The sequence below is a fragment of the Pimephales promelas genome, chromosome 9, assembly GCF_988280905.1.
Source record: "Pimephales promelas chromosome 9, fPimPro1.hap1.1, whole genome shotgun sequence".
Lineage (NCBI taxonomy): Eukaryota > Metazoa > Chordata > Actinopteri > Cypriniformes > Leuciscidae > Pimephales > Pimephales promelas.
The window spans coordinates 3,655,805-3,679,341 of record NC_142777.1 but is presented as its reverse complement, the minus strand read 5'-3'; the positions used below and the strand labels follow the sequence as shown (position 1 = coordinate 3,679,341).

At 38.9% G+C, this 23,537-nt stretch overlaps 1 protein-coding gene across 5 annotated transcripts in view; it reads left to right on the top strand.

The window, feature by feature from the left end:
* Positions 1–23,537, top strand: part of thoc2 (THO complex 2) — a 173,314-nt gene that overhangs the window by 125,659 nt on the left and 24,118 nt on the right. For all 5 annotated transcript variants that reach the window (XM_039694123.2, XM_039694122.2, XM_089134684.1 and 2 more), the window contains exons 27-30: positions 1,401–1,532; positions 4,975–5,159; positions 11,829–12,016; positions 22,481–22,583. In XM_039694123.2, the coding sequence (XP_039550057.2) occupies positions 1,401–1,532; positions 4,975–5,159; positions 11,829–12,016; positions 22,481–22,583 (608 nt within the window). The remainder of the gene's footprint in view (positions 1–1,400; positions 1,533–4,974; positions 5,160–11,828; positions 12,017–22,480; positions 22,584–23,537) is intronic.

The following is a 23,537-nucleotide window of genomic DNA, read 5'->3' as shown; positions in this document are numbered from 1 at the left end:
TTCTGTCTCTAGTGTGTCCTAGTCCGGGCTAAATTGGTGTCTGTGGAAAAAGTTGGCAGTGTGTCCCTTCCTTAACCCCCTGAGCCCGACGGCATCGTCGACGATGCCACACGTCACCTCCGATAAATGTTCACAAAACTCGATGACAGATTTATCGATTTTCTTACCGTTTTTTCCAGCAGAAAGCTAACGAGCTAGCCATCACGGGGGTGTCTTTTGTGTCTTTCTAGCCTTTACAGAAGGTTTTCTATCCAGCCTGGAACTTGTGCTTCCTTTCAGAGGTTTTCAGCAATAAATCCAAACGCTTTATGTCAAACTTTGATAATCTTGAAGTCCATAATTCATAAATATTCGGTCATTTTTGCCGCTAGCTCGATGCTAGCGGCCATTCTGGATATCACGTGATGTTTTTTGAACAATTACAGGCTGATCCGTCGTAAAACATTGGTGTGCGTCATTACGCATGAACCAAGCGCTGGTATAGTGTAGAGAGATAGAGAGACGCACGGAGACGCGCGATACACAGAGAAATGGACGTAAATAAAGCGCTGGTCTATTTTGGTGCATTGCAGGATGAAGGATTTTCAGGAGAACAGAGTTTTTTCACAGATGAGGAACTAGATTACCAGGATAGACCCAGCTGAAGTGCCATTTATTTATTTACTGTAAAAAAGTATTATAGTAGTATAAATGTATTATAAAAGAATAAAAAGAACATAATAAATAAAAGAATAAATAAAATAGAAATGCAAAACCTGTGATGTGGCCCTCTGTGTGATTGCTGATAGGAACTGTTTTGAGGCTTGGCACCAGTGAATTTCATGAGGCCCCAAACGCCTCGACTTCTTTTGGAAAAATGTCAATATTTTTTGTTCTGTACAAGTTATAATGTTTATTCCTGTGCTCCAGGACTCCAAAGACATGAACAAACTATTTTCCAGAGGAAAATTGCTTAGCTTTAATTTATTTGTGTGTGATTTCAATAAATATTTCAGTGATTCCATTTCCGATTTATTTTTTCATTTGTCTTTATGGTCCCATAACTTATTTTACATTCAGGTGACATCAATGTAACACAAATATGCTGAAAGTTCAATTTGTCCTGAAAAAAAAGAGGTGTGTCAATTGTCTGTGCACCAAAGCGTTGACGTTTTACAAGCTTTTTTAGTAAATGACACCAGACGGAAAATTTATTGTAAAAATACCCTTAGCTCTCAGAGGGTTAAAGGATCAGAGTGTTTAAATGTTTGTCAGGAGCAAACTGGTCTTTAGAGTGCACGTTTACATAGCTTTCCCCAGCTAAGCGTTTCTCTCCACATATGTCGACGGTCTAGTGCCTGTCAGAAACCTTTGGTATTGTTTGGTTGTGTTGTCTTATTTGTTTCTGGCTCCTTCTCTAGGAATGTGGCAATTACCCAGGGTTCCTGACAATTTTCCGAGCCAGTGGTTTCGACGGAGGGAACAAAGCAGATCAGCTGGACTATGAGAACTTCCGGCATGTTGTCCACAAATGGCATTACAAGTTGACTAAAGTTAGTGTTTCGTTCCTCAGACGACACATGTGTGATATCGTTTTATAGAGCTGTGTGATTTAAAATGTATACTTTTTGTAACACTTTACAATAAGGTTCATTAGTTAACAATCTTAGTTAATTTCAACATGTCATGATACATCATTAAATTCAAATGCTGTGTTTCTTAGCATTAGTTAAATCACTGTGAACTAACATGAACAGACAATGAACAGCTGTATTTTTATTAACTAACATCAACAAAGATGAACAAATACTGATTAATAACACATGCATTGTTCATGATCAGCTTTTTACTAATGAACCTTATTGTGAAGTGTTACCATATATTTTATGTATTAATTTATTAATATTTCCTCCTAATTCTGCTGAACAGACCGAATTGTTTAGCAACTACTAAACTACTGCACAAAACTGAAATCTTTCTCAAGGCTTTACGCATTTTATTTATTTTTGAGAGGATAATGTTTGTTAGCATTGCCGCCATGACCTCGTGGTTTGTGTTGTGTAGTATTGTATTGAGTCAAATGCAAAACAACACAAAAACTGTAGGGCTGTCAACTTTAGTCGTTTAGTCGACTAATCGGTCGATGCCGTCTTGGTCGACTGACATTCTTATTGGTCGACCTGTTGCTTTTTTATTTATTTTTTTTTTTTTACCAATAGAAAGAATTTTTCAATGATTTACTCCTTGATATTTATTCCTTTATAAGCAGTTATTTATTACTGTATTCTAAATATAATTAGCCTATGCTTTGTCCCCAACTTTAAAATGCTTTAATTTAGGCTATTTTTGTAACTGCGCCACAGTTTAGCGCACACACGTAATACACTCGGGAACCGCACGTGTGGCTGGCTGCGCTGCTGCTTGCGCTCGGTAAGGGATGCTGTATTCATTCAGTTAGAAAGCTGCTGATTTGAAATCGAACTTGAACGCGCAAAAGACGTGAGCAGCCTTTTAACGGCTATATCATGCTGACTCAATAGATTGTGTTTTCTTAATGTTTTCGTTTTTATTTGTACACTTGACGCATTTGAAAATAGCCTAAATAATGCAACAAAACGAAAATAAACCTATACGCGGTCCTACAGCCTATTGTTAGGATTGTTTTTAAGTTATTTGGGTTTTCTGTGTGTTGTTTAAAACGCCTTGATCGTCAGGACGAAAGTTAACCCATAGCTTTGAAAGTAAAGAAGAATATAAAGCCTGTATAAACGAGAGCTTTTGTTGGGATTTTTTCATTATGTGGCAGATAGCAGTTATATTTTTTTGCAGCGTGTGGTGTGGTCAGGTGCGCGATTGTGACTGTTACTATAGACCGAGGACAGAGCTCTTCACTTTTTGCAGTTAAAAATCACTTAATTTTCAAGGAATTGTATTATTATTATAGTTTTATTTATTTGTGATGTTTTTTCGTTGTTGTTTTATAAATGCTCACTGACAATTGTTTAAAAAATGTTTAATCAAAACATCACGTTTTTTTTATTTTTTATTTTTTTTAGTCGACTAATCGTTGTGCAGGACTCGACTTTGGTCGACTAAGGATTTCTTTGGTTGAATACAGCCCTAAAAAACTGCAGTTATAATTTTGAACATTCATTGCATTACAGACTCTATAGACTCTATAAGGTTTTCTGATTTGTCTGAGGGTGCGTTTACATGACAACGATATGCTTAAAACAGAGAAGTTTTCTGCGTACAGACGACACCAGTCAAAACGATCCCCATCACACGGATCCGCGAAAACGACCAAAAACACTGCCACGATTAGATGGTGATGAAACGCTATAGTTAAACACGTAGGGCCCTATTTTAAGAATCTAAAACACAAGTGTCAAGTGCAAAGCGCAAGTAACTTTGTGGGCGCATCTTGGCGCTGTTGTATTTAACCGCCGGGATAAATGACTCTTGCACCCGACGCAAATCTAAAAGGGGTTGGTCTGGAGTAGCTTCATTATTCATATGTGTGGTTTGGGCATAACGGAAACGAACCAATAAGAGCGTCATGTCACATTCCCTTTAAGAGCACGATGAACGAGGTGCGCTTGTTCTTTACACAGCCAAATCCAGTAAAGAAAACATTTGACTTCGCCTCTGAAGTAATAACATCGCTGCGAGATCAAGTGAGAAACATTCACATTTCTCCGGATCAAACGGGTCAAAGAGCGCTGACGTGGAAACTAGGAAGAAACATTGTGCCATGAATTAACTATCCAGTGTCCACAGATCAGCAACATTCACAATGGGTTTACTGTATAACACTACTAACTGTAAACATGGAAGTTTGGCAGGAATAGTCGGCTATAATGCTTTCAAGTAACATCATGTCGGTTTTATTTTGAGATTATGATTATTGCTGCCCTCAAATGTTAATCTGAACTAAAATAAACCTTTGTTTATTACTACTACAATATTACATTTACTTTTGTCCAAGGAGCTGTTTTGTTTTGTAAGCTGCTAAGAAAAGTCAAGTATAGCTCCATCATTGCTCAAAGTTAAGAAAAAAATATCATACTTAATAAAAAATATAAAAAAAAAAATTAAATCAAGGAAATTTCTTTTTGCTGTATCGGAAAAACATACCGTACCGAACCGTGACACAAGTGTATCGAACCGAACCGTGAATTTTGTGAACCATTACACCCCTAGTCGGTGTACTAAGTCAATTGTAAAGTAAAAAGAAAATCATACTGTATGATGTTAGTTAGAAATAAAATTATTTAAAAAATATATAATAAATAATAAAATAATTAATAAAAAAAAATGAAATCAAGGAGATTTCTCTGGCATTTCTTTTTTTGCTGTATTTGAAAAGTACCGTACCAAACCGTGACACAAGTGTATCGTATCGAACCGAACCGTGAATTTTGTGAACCGTTACACACCTAGTCGGCGTACTAAGTCAGTTGTGAAGTAAAAAAAAAATCATACTTTATGATGTTAGTTATAATAATTAATAAAATAATTAAAAAATATATAATAAATAATAAAATAATTAATTTAAAAAAATTAAATCAAGGAGATTTCTCTGGCATTTCTTTTTTTGCTGTATTTGAAAAGTACCGTACCAAACCGTGACACAAGTGTATCGTATCGAACCGAACCGTGAATTTTGTGAACCGTTACACCCCTAGTCGGCGTACTAAGTCAATTGCGCTGGGTGCAAGGTAGGCCCCGTAATGCGCATGTGCATGATGTCGTCGTCTTCAGAGATTGGCGTTTTTGTTGTTTACACGAAGACCGTTTTCAAAATCTTGCACTTTTTCGAACAGCCCAATTCAGCCAAACTCTAACAACCCAATTTAAAAAAAATTGTGGTTTCATGTGCCCAAAACGCAGCTGTCGTGTGAATGAACGATGCATACAATGTTGTGTAAACGGGCCCTAAATGTGTGTGTTTGTTATGGTCTCTGTATAGAAAAGCTCTGCTTCTTCCCTCAGGCGTCTGTGCACTGCCTGGAGACGGGCGAGTACACCCACATCCGCAACATCCTGATCGTGCTCACCAAGATCCTGCCCTGGTACCCCAAGGTGCTGAACCTGGGCCAGGCTCTGGAGTGCCGCGTCCACAAGATCTGCCAGGAGGAGAAAGAGAAGAGGCCCGACCTCTATGCGTTAGCCATGGGGTAACTGAGCCGAGAGCCGGCTGGCCTCAGCATTATGAAGTGCTTTCACCACACTGGTTCTCTTTCACTCTCAGGAGTCTAACTGGTGGTAGCTCATAGTTGTCCACATTTCAGTTGCACTTGCTTAGTTTTAAGCTATTGGAAGTAGCAGTGGCTTCCTTTCAGAAGGTGTGCAGGATCTACTGTGCGACTAACTATGGCGCCCCCTAGACAAAAAGTTGAGGTTTGAACCGAACTGAACGATTCGGTGATGCGATTATAAATTCTCTGCCAATTTGAATGTTTAATCAGACATTGATCATAATCAAAAGTTATTTACGTTCTTACGATTTACTAAATCATTTGCTTGTGACATCATCAAATTTGGCTAGGAGAATCGATCACAGGAAGCGGGTCTGTATCTTTGATAGAAACCGCCATTTTTATTGTAAAATTTTCCTCACCATATTGCGATATTGCAAAAAACAAATCCCTACAAATGTCACTGATTTTTTTTTTCTTTCTTCCCATTCATCCCAGTTCTCGAGAAAACCTTAATGAAGTCTTGAATCTCATCAAAAACGTCTTTACGCACGTCTCTGACACATATAATAATTTGGGCTGTCAAACGATTAATCGCGATTAATCGCATCCAAAATAAAAGTTTGTGTTCACACAATATATGTGGGTGCACTGTGTATAATTATTTTGTGTATATGTATATATATATATATATATACACTCACCGGCCACTTTATTAGGTACCCCATGCTAGTAACGGGTTGGACCCCCTTTTGCCTTCAGAACTGCCTCAATTCTTCGTGGCATAGATTCAACAAGGTGCTGGAAGCATTCCTCAGGGAGTTTGGTCCATATTGACATGATGGCATCACACAGTTGCCGCAGATTTGTCGGCTGCACATCCATGATGCGAATCTCCCGTTCCACCACATCCCAAAGATGCTCTATTGGATTGAGATCTGGTGACTGTGGAGGCCATTTGAGTACAGCGAACTCATTGTCATGTTCAAGAAACCAGTCTGAGATGATTCCAGCTTTATGACATGGCGCATTATCCTGCTGAAAGTAGCCATCAGAAGTTGGGTACATTGTGGTCATAAAGGGATGGACATGGTCAGCAACAATACTCAGGTAGGCTGTGGCGTTGCAACGATGCTCAATTGGTACCAAGGGGCCCAAAGAGTGCCAAGAAAATATTCCCCACACCATGACACCACCACCACCAGCCTGAACCGTTGATACAAGGCAGGATGGATCCATGCTTTCATGTTGTAGACGCCAAATTCTGACCCTACCATCCGAATGTCGCAGCAGAAATCGAGACTCATCAGACCAGGCAACGTTTTTCCAATCTTCTATTGTCCAATTTCGATGAGCTTGTGCAAATTGTAGCCTCAGTTTCCTGTTCTTAGCTGAAAGGAGTGGCACCCGGTGTGGTCTTCTGCTGCTGTAGCCCATCTGCCTCAAAGTTCGACGTACTGTGCGTTCAGAGATGCTCTTCTGCCCACCTTGGTTGTAACGGGTGGTTATTTGAGTCACTGTTGCCCTTCTATCAGCTCGAACCAGTCTGGCCATTCTCCTCTGACCTCTGGCATCAACAAGGCATTTCCGCCCACAGAACTGCCGCTCACTGGATGTTTTTTCTTTTTCGGACCATTCTCTGTAAACCCTAGAGATGGTTGTGCGTGAAAATCCCAGTAGATTAGCAGTTTCTGAAATACTCAGACCAGCCCTTCTGGCACCAACAATCATGCCACGTTCAAAGTCACTCAAATCACCTTTCTTCCCCATACTGATGCTCGGTTTGAACTGCAGGAGATTGTCTTGACCATGTCTACATGCCTAAATGCACTGAGTTGCCGCCATGTGATTGGCTGCTTAGAAATTAAGTGTTAACGAGCAGTTGGACAGGTGTACCTAATAAAGTGGCCGGTGAGTGTATATATATATATATATATATATATATATATAAATACACACGCATGTATATTTTAGAAAAAAATATGATTTATATATAAATATTTATATTTATATGTAATATAAATTATATATAAATCTATAAACAGTATATATACATGAAAATATTTCTTAAATATAAACAAACATGTGTGTGTGTTTATATATAGATATATAAAATAAATACACACAGTGCACCCACATGTATTATGTAAACGCAAACTTTTATTTTGGATGCGATTAATCGCGATTAATCGTTTGACAGCCCTAATAATAATGTGCATTTGCTACGACAATCTGGTTAGTGTTTCTCCATACATTTACTCGTAGCCTTGAGCTGGTCCTCCTAAATGTACCGCTCAGGATAAATCCACTCACTTATGATGTGCAAGTGCAGGTAGGCTTAAAACATTACTGTTAATTGCAGAAATAAATCATTAATGAGGGAAGTCCCCGTATGCCAGCCGTCAGCTGTTCCTTAGCTATCAGCTGGGAGTCGCCGGGCGTCTCTCTCGGCTGAGGTTATCCACATTAAGGCAGATTTATTCTTTGCTCTTCCTGCTGCTTTCAGCATACGCTCTGCAGTGGGATAGATTAAATGTGTCGGACTGGTGCCGTTGGTCATCACAGGCACATGAAAAGCGATGAGGTTTGTTGAGGGCGAGATGAAGGCTCATGAATCAGAGCCATCAATCCAATCAGAATGGCCGGAGAAGGTTTGGCCTCTTAAAGAGCCTCTTTATTGGTGCTTATTGAACACTGTCCATTCAGCGATTGGACGTTTCCAACCGGAAGCTCTTTGGTGTCATGAGAAGACAGTCGTATCAATGATCAACTGCTTGAATCAGTGACGAGGACTCGATCATGCCTCAGAGATTCCCAAGAGCCACTGCTGTTCTCACAAATGACACCTACAAAAGTTATAAGACAACATCCTAAAACTTAAGAATCAACTCAAATTATTCAAATAGCTAATGGCAAGAAACAAAGTTCACAAATAGTTTTTAGATTTGAATGTGGTATACTGGTAGTCCACTTTTCCCATCCGCCATCTTTAAATGAGCTCGTTACAAGGTGGCGTGATGTCACGTCCATCTCATAATGTGGCACACTTACAATACCATTCAAAGTTTGGGCTCAGATTCAGTAAGTTACAAAAGATTTCTAGTCAAAATAAATGCTTTGTTTACTTTATATTCATCAAGGAATCCCGAAAAATTAATTCACGGTTTCCACACAAATATTAATCGGCACAACTGTTTTCAACATTGATGATAATCAGATCTGAAGGGTCATGTGACACAAAATTCAACTTTGATCACAGGAATAAATGACAGTTTAAAATATAGAAAATAGAAATGACAATATTGGCAATATTGCAGGTTTTACTGCGTTTTTGCTCAAATAAATGCAACCGAATGTTTTTTTTAAAAAAATGAATAAAAACGAATGTTAATGATTTCAGAGTGTATATTGGATTAAACGAGAACTCCGGCGAACAATGAACCTTTGGTCTAATAAAACATCGGTACCTAGTCAATCGTTCTCTGAGACTTGTTTTCATGATAATCGAATGTAAAGAGTTTTATCTCTAAAAACTGTTTAGCGTATAACGCTAGTATATGGGGGCATATAATAAGGAAAGAGAAATAGCTAGTTTCGCTAGGCTCAAAATTGCCGCACACTAACACGGTAACATAATGAGGGTCCATACATGCAAAACGAAGCATTGAGAACTTTGTAAGGAAACATCTTTGGAAATCAGTCACGACTAGTCGAACCACGAACGACGTGCTGAGTGAGCTGAACTGTATGCATAGACATATACACTAGACCTCACCTTGGCTACGGCAGTTCATTGGAACGAATGCGTCAATAGAGCCGCCATCTTGAAACAGGGGAGCCTTTCCACTTTAATGCATCAGCGTCAATGTAGTAGACACAGGTCTAACACAAATAAAATCACCATAAATCATCATGAATGCGATTTTTCTTGTTTTTTTTGGTTTGTTCCATCGGTCAGACATGTATTTATCATTGATTCCAGAAAGAAAAAAAATGATTTATTTTTTTTAAAACATTCAGCCTAGTTCAGATTTCATCCGTGAACATCATACGTTGCACAAAAGTCCGCCACCATCAATGAATTCGAAGTAAAGGCAGAGATAGCAGCGTTACCTAGTTACTTCCTATGACAAGACCCCTGTTCCAAGATGGCGGCAGTTTTGACGCATGCTTAGAACCCCAATGTGAGGTCTAGTGTATATGTTTATGAACTGTATGAAGTTCAGCGAACTTCTGAACTGTATGAACGGCGTTCGGGGATCGACTTATCGAGACTGTTTTCTAAGGTGGCTCCTGTCTGTATACGCGAAGTGGACTGTCTTTATAAAGTATCTTATTAAACGGTTTGTACTCATACAAAGTTCTCAATGCTTTGTTTTTCATGTATGGACCCTCATTATTAGTGTGGGGCTATTTTGAGCCTTGTTAGTGGTATTAACTAGCGATTTCTTTTTACTTATTATATGCCCCCATTACTAGCATTATATGCTAAACAGTTTTTAGAGATTAAACTCTTTACGGCTACGTCCACATTAATCCGGATACATTTGAAAACGGGATTTTCGTTTAAAAACGCTCTCCGTCCACACTAGCGTTTTCCGACGTTTCAGTGTGGATGAGAAACTTCTAAACTCACTTTACTGCGCATGCGTGAAACTTCACAAAAGCTCACTGAGACGATACAGATGGGAAAATAAATAATAAAGTAAATCGCGCAATTCTTCTAACAGGATAGTTTTATTTAGCAAAATATCTCACCATCACTGATGCATCCAGGTCGCATTCAGTAAAACGCAACTGCTCTCATGTTTTGCCGCAGGACAGCAAATGTGAGTACATAATCTGTCATCTTTGCAGTACTGTGCTATGAAGAATAGCACATATTAAGTAACATAGAAAGCAACATATTTTAGCTATAGTGTAAAAATGAATAGCACATAACAGGCCCAATACCGATAAACATGAATATCTATTGGTACTACATGGATCACATGACTACTAAACTTACATCATCGTTTTGAAATACCTTCGGTTTCACTGTCCACACTACAACGCGAAAACAACGCGCGTTTTCAAATTTATCCACTTTGGAGAGCGTTTTCCAAAAGATTTGACTTAAAACGCCGTCTCAGTGTGGACGGAAGGCCAAAACGGAGAGAAAAATATATGTTTTCAAACGAAAACGTATTAAGGCCATTGCACACTGAGTCCGAAATTCGCATCGTTAAAAAAAAAAAATCGACCTCACGTTATGTCAGTCACGCTTGCACACCGCCTCCGAAACTTTCGTCCGTCATAAAATTAATCGGATCGGGTTCGATTTTCTGCGTTTTTCGCATCCAGAGCCAGCATTTTGAGAGGTCTTTTGACAATTCAGGGCCGGGGGGAGCTCGTCCTCAAATTATTGCACATATGCGCCGTGCTTTCAGTTTCGGTTTTCAATTCGATCAAGTGTTTGTTCTCTTCTCTATATTAGATTATGAAATTAATAAACCTCCCCTTTCAATCAGATTGAAATTTAGGATGGAATAAGGTGTGATTGAGCAGCCTATTCGATAACTAATGTATTATTTGGGCACAATATATACACAATAACAGCCTAGCTGTTCTGTCTGCCCAGCGCTTCCACCGGGCCGCGCGCGGGTTTGTGTGTGTGTGTGTGTCCATACCTGGTCCATACCAGACACACTGCCAGTCTCCGTTCAGAATCGATTGGTTCACGAAAATTGGTGGTCTTGTTTTTAATATGTGGCTCCAGAATCGCTAGCAAAGCATCAAACTGTCCCGCTGACATTCTGAGGTAAATTTTGAATCGCTCAGGATAAATTCGCAACTCCTTGATAAGGTGGAACTCCTTCCTCTCGGCGCAATTTCAGGATTGGATGGACGTAATATTTTCTCTTTCTTCTCTTTTCAATAAGAGAGAGGGCAAAAATCATCCTCACTGCTTGACGAATCCATTTGGTATTTTTGCGTTTTTTCCCGCAAAGGTTTAATGAATACGCAACGGACTCGGTGTGCAAGGTTTCTATGCGTGACGAATTTTTAGGCTGACGAACACGAAAATACGCATACGAAAATTTCGTACTCAGTGTGCAATGGCCTTTAGTGTGGACATGGCATACATTCGATTATCATGAAAACAAATCTCAGAGAACGGTTGACTGGGTACCGATGTTTTATTAGACCAAAGGTTCGTTTTGCGCCGGAGTGTGTTCGTTTAGTCACGTGGTTCACAGAAAATGTTGATTTCATGTATTTGCAAATTGATTAGTCCCTTCATAACAAGGAACTGATTTGTTTTTAATTGGCATATGTTCCAGTGATTTCAGTTGTCGTAATTGTGTTGCGTTCATGCCACCAGTGGGATTTCTCAGCACACCTCCGCTTATTGGGCAGACGTGGGCCCTGTTCTTTGTGTTCCTCTGTAGACACGAGGAGGAATCAACAAGAAATGAAAGAGGGAATCAAACCTTGTGTTCAGCCTCTATCTAGTTGCGTTAATATGGTTGTGAAACCTGGTCTCAATGAACACAACGCCTCTTGAGGATTTCTTTTTGATTCCATCCATTTCTGGGTGATTTTGTTGTAAGCATTACACTTGGTCTTGCCATCTGCCGTGATTTTAACCGTGTGTGTGACTTGCAGCTACTCTGGCCAGTTGAAAGGCAGGAAAGTGCACATGGTGCCTGAGAATGAGTTCCACCATAAGGAGCAGCCAGTGCGCAGCGCCACGCCTGGCACTCTGCAGAACGGACCGGGCAACGCGGGCAAACCTGCCAACACCGCCGCTGCCAACGCTGGCAAAGCCGAGGACGGGGCCGTCGACGACTCAGGTGACTCACGTTTGGTCTAGGTATCGATCTGGCTTGTTTGTCCTTTTATTGAGGACGTCTCGACAGCTCGTGGCGTACAACGCTCGCTGTGGGGATTGCCACCCTGAGGGAGTTAATTGCAATTACTGTGTGAATTGGGGTAAAACTGCAGAGGATATTAGAACAGAAAAGCCTCCCACAGACCCATTAACACAGAAACACACACACACACCACGAGGATTGATCACGACAGCAGAGCAGGTCATGTGACTTCAGGCTCTTCCAACCTCACGGCTGTGGAGAGGCTGCTTGTTGTAACGTGGTAGTGCCCTAAATATGTTAACGGGGTACAAAAACCCATGTTGCGTTTGATTATAATGGTTTCTGAATGCATCATGATATCAGTGACGATGTGCTGGGTTACAAATTAAATGGGAAGTTAGAAGTAAGAGTCATGATGACCTAGAAGATGACTTTGAACTTGTAATTAAAGTCCCCCTGTGGTGAAAATCCAGTTTTTAATGTTGTTTATGCGTCTACGTGATGCTGTAGCCCTCAAACCGTATTCACTTTATAGCCCTTAATCCTGTAATTGTGGACAAATGTGGGCACAGAGGACTAATTTTTAGGGCCCAAGCCCTGAAAGGGCGAAGGCCCTATTGTTTTCCTAAGAATTATTTTTCTTTAGTATTATTATTTTACTACCTTTTTGGCACTTTTGGAGCCCTTAACATGCTCAAAAACTCTTGAAACTTTGCACACGGGTCAGAACCCGCGGCCATCAGAGCCGGGCTGAAGCTGGTACCTGGGCGTGGCAGGGGGGCTCGTCAGCGCCCCCTGGAACGGGGTCCGAACACTCGGTCCATAACTCAAACACGCTTGCATGTAATAATATGAAACTCGGTACACATGTTGATCTCATCGTTTCATCTATATCTCGCGCTCTTACTTTTTACCCCAGCCCAACAGGAAGTCGGCTATTGAGGTTTGTTTGTAAAACGCTCGCAATGGTATTTGAAATACTCCTCCTAGAGCTTTGATCCAAATTCGACGAAACTCGGTCAGCGTGAAGTCAAGACATTGAGGATGAAAGTTTGCGAGGGGATTTTTGATATCTCGAACGGTTTGTCCGTGGCGAGGAAATGAAATCATGGCGAGAAACGTGAAACAGGAAGTGTGTTAAAACTTCAGCATACATTAACTGATCTTGATGAAACTTCAGCAGTGTGTTCGCTGTAAGAGGACGATCACATGGATGTGACTATTGTGAGTCAAAGTTATAGCGCCACCAACTGGCAGCAGGAAGTGTGTCACTTTCAAAATGCTTTGAAATCACCCTTTTATTTTTACCCGATTTGCTTCAAACTTCATCTGTATAATGTAAACATAGGGCAGATGTAGACCTGTGAATGGATTCTTGATATCTTTGAAAACTGTTGCCGTGGCGACGCATCAAACTTTACCATTCTTTTAGGATGCTTTTGAGACCCTTAGCATGCTTTAAATTGCATGAAACTCGACAGACACATCACATTTATTAGCCAGTAGACATGTGCAAAGTTGCAGAAACGGGCGTGGTGAGGGCTCAGTAGCGCCACCTTTTGACAAAAGTGGGGTTGTTAGTTTTATCTACAGTTACAAAAATCGGTATGTATATTGTACTCCTCGAGCCGGACAACTTTCTAATTGACACTCATTAGCTAGGACCCACAGAAAGTCAGATATGTTTGTTTGAATGTAGAGAAAATCTCAGAATTTTGCCAGTGTCTCAGTGTCCCTCTGTGTGAGTGAGAGGAGGGGCGCCTGTCAGGTTAATTTTAACCCTTTATTTGCTGTGTGCGACTTCTCTGGCATTTTCGGGGGCCTTAACATCCTCGAAAACTCTTGAAACTTTGCACACGGGTCAGAACCCATGGCCATCAGGGCCGGGCTGAAGCTGGTAACTGGGCGTGGCAGGGCGGCTCGACAGCGCCCCCTGGACTGGGATTTGAACATTTGACCATAAATCAAACACACTTGCATGAATTAATATGAAACTCGGTACAATTATAGATCACATCAGGCCAAACAACTTTCGTGCTCTAAGTTTTATGACAGTTCAAATGGAAGTTATTTATGAATTATGAATTATGGGTTGTTTGAATAATTGTCCTAGGAGAAATACATCAAATCACAATGCATGTGTTTACCAATCACAACCAAACTCGGTGTGCATGAAGTCAAGACATTGAGGATGCTCAATTCCGGACGGATTTTTGATATCTCGAACGGTCTGGCCGTGGCGAGGAAATGAATTTTATGACTAAAAAAGGACACATAAAGTGTGTTATAACTTTGCTCAATTTACCTACAGTTACAAAACTTACCACGTATATTGTTCTCATCAAGCCGATCAACTTTTCAATTTAAAGTCATTCGCTCTGAGCAACAGAAAGTCAGATATTGTAGTTTGAATGGATTTATTTCCCCTGCGATTCTCTCTCTCTCTCTCTCTCTCTCTCTCTGTGTGTGTGTCTGTGTGGGGAGGGGAGGGCTGTTGTCTGTGTTTATGTGTGTGTGTGTGGCTGGCTGTGATTTTTCCTACAAGTCCTTGTCTCTAAGTCCTTGTCTTTTTGCATAACAATTTGCATAACAATATTTTTAAATGACAAAATAAGCATATAACCCCCATCTTTTAAATGTATAGTTTGCTTTAAATAAAAGTAAGATTGTATTTGTAATTGAAGTTGAATGAATTTAAAATTCATGTGCTATATTTCAATATATTTGTTTTCCTTAAGATTTTAAAACACTAACTTCATTCTTATCTGAATTACAAATATTTGTTTCTGTATAAAATAATACTCTGACTAAAAACACATTTGATGTTTTTTTTTTGGTATTTTTATTTACATGTATTTATGTGTGTGTGTGTGTGTGTGTGTGTGTATAAAGTGCAGGGTTTTTTTTAGATAAAGTAGAATTTCTATAACTATGTGTTGAACTAATAAATCACTCTTGTGTGTTAAACACAATCTACTTAATACAGACAACTTCATTATAAAGATAAATAACAAATCCAAAAAATATATGATTATAATCTATGACAAAAAAAGCCATTACAAACTATATTAATGGAAAATACACATTGCTCTTTGTATTGTTGTAAAATATTCATGAAAAACAAGATGACAAAAATCAAAAAGATAAATTATTTTAGATATAGCCATGTTTTAAATGTATAGCAGAGATGTTAATTGAGGCAGCAACATACAAACTTTCTAGAACAACATGGACCTGGATAGCTGGTTTTTATGGAGGACAGTGAAGAGGAAGAGGGTGCAAATCAAACAGCTCATTCTCAGACTACACAGCAAACAGCTTAAGTTTTTAGTGCTTTGTTTGAGGTTTTTAGTGCTCTGTCCTATGTATTATCAACATATAATAGATGGAACAGAACAAGAAAGGCAATTAATAATCTGTCATTGCGTCACTGCATTATGATATGAAAGGCTCAGTACAGTGTGGCACAAAACGCTTATGCGCATCCCGAGTGGAGAATGATGCGCTTAAAGCCACATGGAGTTACAGCGCACAGCGCATCGAGTCCGCATTGATGCAAGCTCTACAATACACTTCTTTTTGATAGTCAAAGCGGGGTTACGTTTTTACACGTCGTACAGAATAAACCTAAAGGCACCAAGGTGGCGGTGCCACCGGCTTTATATTAAATATAAATATAGCTGTGAGCAGCGATAAAGGGCCAAAGCCGGCGGTACCACCATCCCGGTGCCTTTGGGTAACTAAAGGCATCAGGGTTGCGGTGCCACCGGCTTGGGCCCGCAATCGCTGCTCGCAGCTATATTTATCTATTATAAATGTTATATCACTGTCTTCGATAAAGTTTTGTCTATCCATTTATGGTGTTTTTTTTATTTATTTTGGGGGTATTTTTGAATTTATTTACTTAAAGTACCATATTTTCTGTGTAAATTATGCTTATTTTTATGTTTAATTTTTTTAACTACATTAAAATATCATTCCAATAAGTTCTTAGAGCTAAAACCTAAAGATAAAGTGAGTTTGCTGTCACCTGGTGTCTTATTTTGGCTTATTTCAGAATGCTCTAAATTACAGTTTTTCCCATTCTTTTCTATGGGTGCCCATTTTTGACCCAAATACAAGATTAAGGAGGTTTTTTTCACCCACTTAACATTGTAGAATTGAGTCAACAAAAAAAAAAGTGTGTTCAGGAGGCAAAGTCTTGTACCGCTCAGATCAAGGGAAGTATTTTTAAAAAATAAATCCAAACTATTTTGCCCACATTTGTCCAGAATACGGTTTTAGGGTTAAAACTGCAGTGAACCAATGACAGTCTCAAAAACACGCTTTGAAGTCGCTGGTGTTTCTGACGTCACAAACGACCTCGTAACCAATCAGATCAATATAATTTGCATATTCATAGGTTCTCCTATACTAAATGGGTGTAGAGTTACATTCAAACTATTTTAAGGCATGAAAATGTTTTTTTTTTTTTTTTTTTCAATGAAAGTATTTAATTTTGGTTATCAAAGGTGATAATAAAATGATTGACTACTTTTAGTCTCTTAAAGGCACTTTAAGATTTTTTATACTCAAATATCTAAAAAGCACTAGAACGATGTTATATATTTAGTTTGACTTGTGCACTTACATTATCCCGAATTTTTCCAACACCGTTTAAATCCAGAGAAATCTGCTAATTTAGCCAGTGTAACGGCCCGTGTCATTGCTTCAATTGTCAATGACGTCATATCTGCGTTACCCTCGATATCCGGTTTTTACTTTCGCAAAAACCTTGGAAACGACAACGATGCTTTTATATTTTAATGTATTTTATTAGACAAACAACTGTTTGGATACCTTTACAGACAAAAAAACAAAACAAATAATTAGGGCCCAAGCCCTGAAAGGGCGAAGGCCCTATTGTTTTCCTTGGGATTATTAGGGCCCAAGCCCTGAAAGGGCGAAGGCCCTATTGTTTTCCTTGGGATTATTTTTCTTTACTATTATTATTATTATAATAATTATTATTTTACTACCTTTTGGGCACTTTTGGGGCCCTTAACGTGCTCGAAAACTCTTGAAACTTTGCACACGGGTCAGAACCCGCGGCCATCAGAGCCGGACTGAAGCTGGTACCCGGGCGTGGTAGGGCGGCTCGTCAGCGCCCCCTGGAACGGGGTCCGAACACTTGGTCCATAACTCAAACACGCTTGTATGTAATAATATGAAACTCGGTACACATGTTGATCTCATCGTTTCATCTATACCTCACACTCTTACTTTTTACCCCAGCCAAACAGGAAGTCGGCTATTGAGGTTTGTTTGTAAAACGCTCGCAATGGAATGTCATATACTCCTCCTAGAGCTTTGATCCACATTCGACGAAACTCGGTCAGCATGAAGTCAAGACATTGAGGATGAAAGTTTGCGAGGGGATTTTTGATATCTCGAACGGTTTGTCCGTGGCGAGGAAACGAAATCATGGCGAGAAACGTGAAACAGGAAGTGTGTTATAACTTCAGCATACATTAACTGATCTTGATGAAACTTCAGCAGTGTGTTCGCTGTAAGAGGACGATCACATGGATGTGACTATTGTGAGTCAAAGTTATAGCGCCACCAACTGGCAGCAGGAAGTGTGTCACTTTCAAAATGCTTTGATATCACCCTTTTATTTTTACCCGATTTGCTTCAAACTTCATATGTATAATGTAAACATACGGCAGATGTAGACCTGTGAATGGATTCTTGATATCTTTGAAACTGTTGCCGTGGCGACGCATCAAACTTTACCCTTCTTTTAGGATGCTTTTTGGATGCTTTTGAGACCCTTAGCATGCTTCAAATTGCATGAAACTCGACAGACACATCACATTTATTAGCCAGTAGACATGTGCAAAGTTTCAGAAACGGGCGTGGTGAGGGCTCAGTAGCGCCACCTTTTGACAAAAGTGGGGTTGTTAGTTTTAACTAGAGTTACAAAAATTGGTATGTATATTGTACTCCTCGAGCCGGACAACTTTCTAATTGACACTTATTAGCTAGGACCCACAGAAAGTCAGATATTTTTGTTTGAATATGGCCACTCTGAGCCTACATGTGTCTGTGTCTCTGTGTCTTTGGCTGGCTGGCTGACTGACTGACTGGCTGGCTGTCTGTGTGTGTGTGTGTGTGTGCAGGGGGAGGGGGCTTAACCATTTCACTGCTGTGTGTATGACCTGCATAAAGAAAATACATTTCTCAAGCCTGGTATTTTTTAAATAAGTTTTTATTTTTATTTTTTATAAGTAAAGGCATATAACTAGTTTAATTGTAGTGAATTGACAATAGTTTTATATAATTAGTTTATTAATCAGATTAACTTGGTCAATAAACTTGGTCTGAAAATTTGGTCCATAAATCAAACACACTTGCATGTAATAATATGAAACTTGGTACACATATAGATCTCATCGTTTCATATATACTTCACACTCTTACTTTTTACCCCAGCCCAACAGGAAGTCGGCTATTTAGGGTTGTGTTTAAAACACATGCAATGGAATTAAAATTATTGCTCCTAGAGCACTGAACCAAATTCGACGAAACTCGATCAGCGTGAAGTCAAGACATTAAGGATGAAAAAGTGCCACGGGATTTTTGATATCTCGAACGGTTTGGCCGTGGCGAGGAAACGAAATTATGGCGAGAAACATGGAACAGGATGTGTGTTATAACTTCAGCATACATTAACTGATCTTGATGAAACTTCAGCAGTGTTTTCGCTGTAAGAGACCGATCACATGGATGTGACTATTGTGAGTCAAAGTTATAGCGCCACCAACTGGCAGCAGGAAGTGTGTCACTTTCAAAATGCCGTGGCAACGAAACAAACTTTAACATTATTTTTTGATGCTTTTGGGACTCTTAGCTTGCTTGAAATTGCTTGAAACTCAACAGATACATCACATTTATTAGCCAATAGACATGTGCAACTATGGCAAAAGATTAAAGTAATGTCAAAAAAGTAAACACTAAAAGCCTCATATCTTCTAAAAATGTAATTATACATCATTTGTTTCTAAATTAAATTATACAAATATTATAACTTCCCCAATTTTTCCTTTTTTTTCATTTAAGAATTGTGTTTACGTTCAAAAACAGCCAGAATTGTTGTAAAATTCATAAAAAAATAATAATCTGAGTCATACGTAGTGCTATACTGCCCTCTTGTGTTCAATATCAGGTAGGCCTATTGTGTATATTCCCACCGGTTAATCAACGTGTGACTCCGCTGGGACTTGGGAGCTTTTAAATCGCTTACTTAAAACCGAAAGTCAAAATACGGATGTCCGCACAAGACATTAATGGTGTGGAGTAGAGCGAGCATTTTAAATAAATTCCTATTAAGTAGGATTGAACTAAACAGAAAGAATGTTCACTCTGTTCTGCTGGTTCCTCGCTGGTGGATCATATGATTACTTTGTCATAATCTATGACAAAAATGCTATTATAAACCATATTAATAATAGATAATACACATTGCTCTTATTTTTGAAAAATACATTCATGAAAAACAAGATAACAAAAATCATTAAAAAAAATATAGCCATGGCTGCTATAAAGCAACATATAATTGAAAGGCAATTAATAATCTGTCATTACGTCACTGCATTATGATATTACGGCTCCAATACGGTGCAGCACAAAGCACTTAAGCGGAGAATGATGTGCTTGAAGCCACATGAAGTTACAGCGCATTGAGTCCGTATTGAAAAGTTCAAAGCACAAAGGAAATACATATTTATGAACAGTGTATTATACATTATCTATCTATGCAATAGTTTATTGAGCCTTTTCTTTTAAAGGTTTTAAATTTCAGTTACTGTGTGCGTGAAGAACAATTATAGTGCTCTGACTCTAGTGTTGTGATCTAACCGACAGCGTCCGACACCCGGTAGAAAGTAACACGATTAAGTTACAGCAATAAAGTCCAGCAAGAAAAAGTTTCTTCATTCGAAAATATAGACCTTTAGACCTTTATCTTAAAGATCCAGTATAATAGGATTAACATTGAATCATTGAAGATCGTTTCATCATTGACTGTAACCGAATGTGACGTGCTGTTTGAATGCTGAATGGAGAATGACTGACAGGCGCAGAGAGGGAAAAGTTTGTGTTCTTGAATTTAATGACTTAAATATTAATTTCTATATCACATAATAGCTTCAGAACACTAATAATACAGTACACAAAAACTTTATGGTACTTTAGAAAGTTTTTGTGCCTTTGTGCCTAACAGAATAGTATATGCACAATATAGAATTTGAATCAGCCTCGTCAAAGATGGCAGTGTCAGAGCCGATACCGATCCTGAGTATCTAATCGGCGCACTTCTTTTCAACAGTCAAATTGAAATTGAAATTGCTTGAAACTCAACAGATACATCACATTTATTAGCCAGTAGACGTGCAAAGTTTCAGAAACGGGCAATGTGCAAGGACTAAATAGCGCCACCTTTTGACAAAAGTGGGGTTGTTAGTTTTATCTACAGTTACAAAAATCGGTATATACATTGTACTCCTCAAGCCGGACAACTTTCTAATACATAGTCATTAGCTCGGACCAAGAGGAAGTCAGATATTTTGGTTTGAATATGGTGAGCCTCTCTCTGAGCCTACGTCCCTGTATGGCAAGCCCTTTTAACATTTAAAAGCTAAGTTTGCCTGTCCGGAATTAACATTGTAGATATCAACAACGTCTTTCTGTCTATTCGTAATTACATTTTGGATAGTTTGTATTATCATTTAAGACATCTGTAACATAATTGTGACTAGTCGAAATGACAGAGTATGGCAAGCCGTTTTAACATTTAATCATAAAAGGGCCAAAGCCTTCGGCACCGCTACCCGGGTGCCTTTAGGTAACTAAAGGAACCGGGGTTGCGGTGCCACCGGCTTGGGCCCGCCATCGCTGCTCGCAGCTATATTTTGGTATATAGCTCAACACGGTTATTTTTTTGGAAACACTGAATCGTAGTTGTCAATGGTTTAATACACAGACGAATCGTTGTCATTTAGGAATAAGATTACGTAGTTGCTTGAATTGAGACCGCAGTCTTTTAAAGGAGTAGTTCACTTTTAAAAAACTTTTGCTCACCCCCATGTCATCCAAGATGTCCATGTCTTTCTTTCTTCAGTCAAAAAGAAATTAAGGTTTTTGATGAAAACATTCCAGGATTTTCTCCATATAATGGACTTCAATGGGGTCCAAACGGTTCAAGGTCCAAATGAGAGTTTCAGTGCAAACTGTTCAAAGGTATTTAAACGACACCAGACGATGAAAAAGGGTCTTATCAAGCGAAACGATCGCTCATTTAAAAAATAAATACAAAGTTTAAGTTTTATAAGCTCAAATGCTCACCTTGCTCTGTTCTGTGATGAGTGTTTGTGACTCTCCTGTTCAAACTCGTTCATCAAAATCAAATCTTTTTTCGAGTCATGACTCAGGGTCCTAGATAAGACCCTTATTCAGCGTCTGGTGTCGTTTAAAGCACTTTGAAGCTGCACTAAAACTCCCATTTGGACCTTGAACTGTTTGGTTCCCATTGAAGTCCATTATATGGAGAAAAATCCTGGAATGTTTTCATCAAAAACCTTAATTTCTTTTCAACTGAAGAAAGAATGACATGGACATCTTGGATGCGAGTAAATTATCAGCAAAAGTTTATTTTTTTTTAAAGTGAACTACTCCTTTAAGAAATAATCGTGCAGCTCTAGTAGTGTATCCATTTTTAGGAAAGCATTTTGACAACCTTTTAAAAGACAATTGTGTGGAAACCACTATGTTTGGCACTAAAACAGAGTCCAACTCAACTAAAAACCTAATACAGCCGTGTTAACAGCACCTCTGTTATGAAACATGGTGTTGCTGCAGTTAGCAGGAGTGACTGGCTCTGTCCATTGCATGATTGCAGTGGAAATCCCCCATCATCACTTAAATTCCACCTCCCATTAGTAGCTGTGTTATTAATTGCTTTGAGCATAGTTTACTAGCACTCGATGTGAATGAAATGTCCACGAAATGCTAATAGTTGCTGTTTAAAATCTTTAAATCCCTAATCTATGTATTAGCATAACCCTTTTGGTGCGCTGCTGAAAAAAATGACCATTCTCTCCTCTCTTTCTTACTTTTTTACTCTTAAATCCCAAAGGACAGTTTCTGATGCGTTTAAATAATTTACTTTCTGTGAAGCACAATCTGTGTTTCATTCACTTTTAATGAGATTTCAAAGGCACACTAAAGGAGGCTTGCAATTTCCCAGTGTTTGTAGGAGTGTGCATTTAAATCAGAGCAAATCCCATAACTACAATTTCACCAAACAGAGGAGCTCAATTTGACTCTTTCCATCAATTAGCCTGTCACGTTTGGTAGGAATGGACGAAATAATGAGGTCTGCCCTTGTGTGACGTGTTTTTGCAGATAAATCCAAGGACAAATCTCAGGCGGCTCAGAAAACTGCCAGCAAAAACAGCACCGCAGCCAATAAAGTGAGCAGCAGCAACGGAAACAGCACGCCGAACAGGTACTGATGCACTGCTCTCATCTCTTACATAATCTCATTAAAAGTTAAAACCCTGGGGTGAGAAAGTTTAGCCGGGGCTTATTATTTCAAACTACTCGCCAAATAAATCAATCCTTTATCAAAGTCTTCCTTCCTTATGAACTGTGTAATCAAATTGAACATTGTTCCAGGCAAGAATCCTCTTACAATTCTATTAAAGTGAGCAATTGCAGAGAGAAATGTCTTGAAAGGACCCATCTCTGAAAGGCATGGCTGTTACGACACACAATTGCACGATGGCCCATCAAATTGGCTGTGTAAAACATCATTTCGATAGAAATGCTTCAATGGGAGACTGGGGAAGAAAGGTCCCCATTAATTTCCATTCAGGAGTTGTGTGAATGAAATGAGATTGTAATGAGTGTTTTAACCAGGTTTGGTGGGGTCAGGGACAGTGGCATAGTCAGGGATATGTAATTCACCTGTGATGAGAAGACCGAGGTCACTATGTGCTCTGTTTACATGATGAACGAAGAGAATTCAAAGCTCAAGGGCTTTTGGAAACCCAAGTTTGCATTTGGTTTATGCTTTTTCACCTCATTTTTGATTAGTTTCACTTCGGCTAGTTATCTTGATATGCGTATCTGCGATTAGAGAACATCAAAATATCAAAGTCAAAACGATCTCTTCTTTTTACTAAATAAGCAGTGAAATGAGGTTATTAATCTTAAAGAATCTGCAAGTCGACCTTAGGTCGTCAAACTGATATAATATATATATATATATAGAGAGATTTTTAACATTCGCAACATGGTATTAACATTTGAATGTGGAACGTCTAAATACTAGTTAACCTTATTTGTATGATTATTGTCTGCTAGAAAACACAACAAATCTGAGGCCGGATGTTGTTTTGTAGTTAAGGCGAGACACTACAGGTGAATAGGGTAATATGTTTAAATAATAGATATTGCC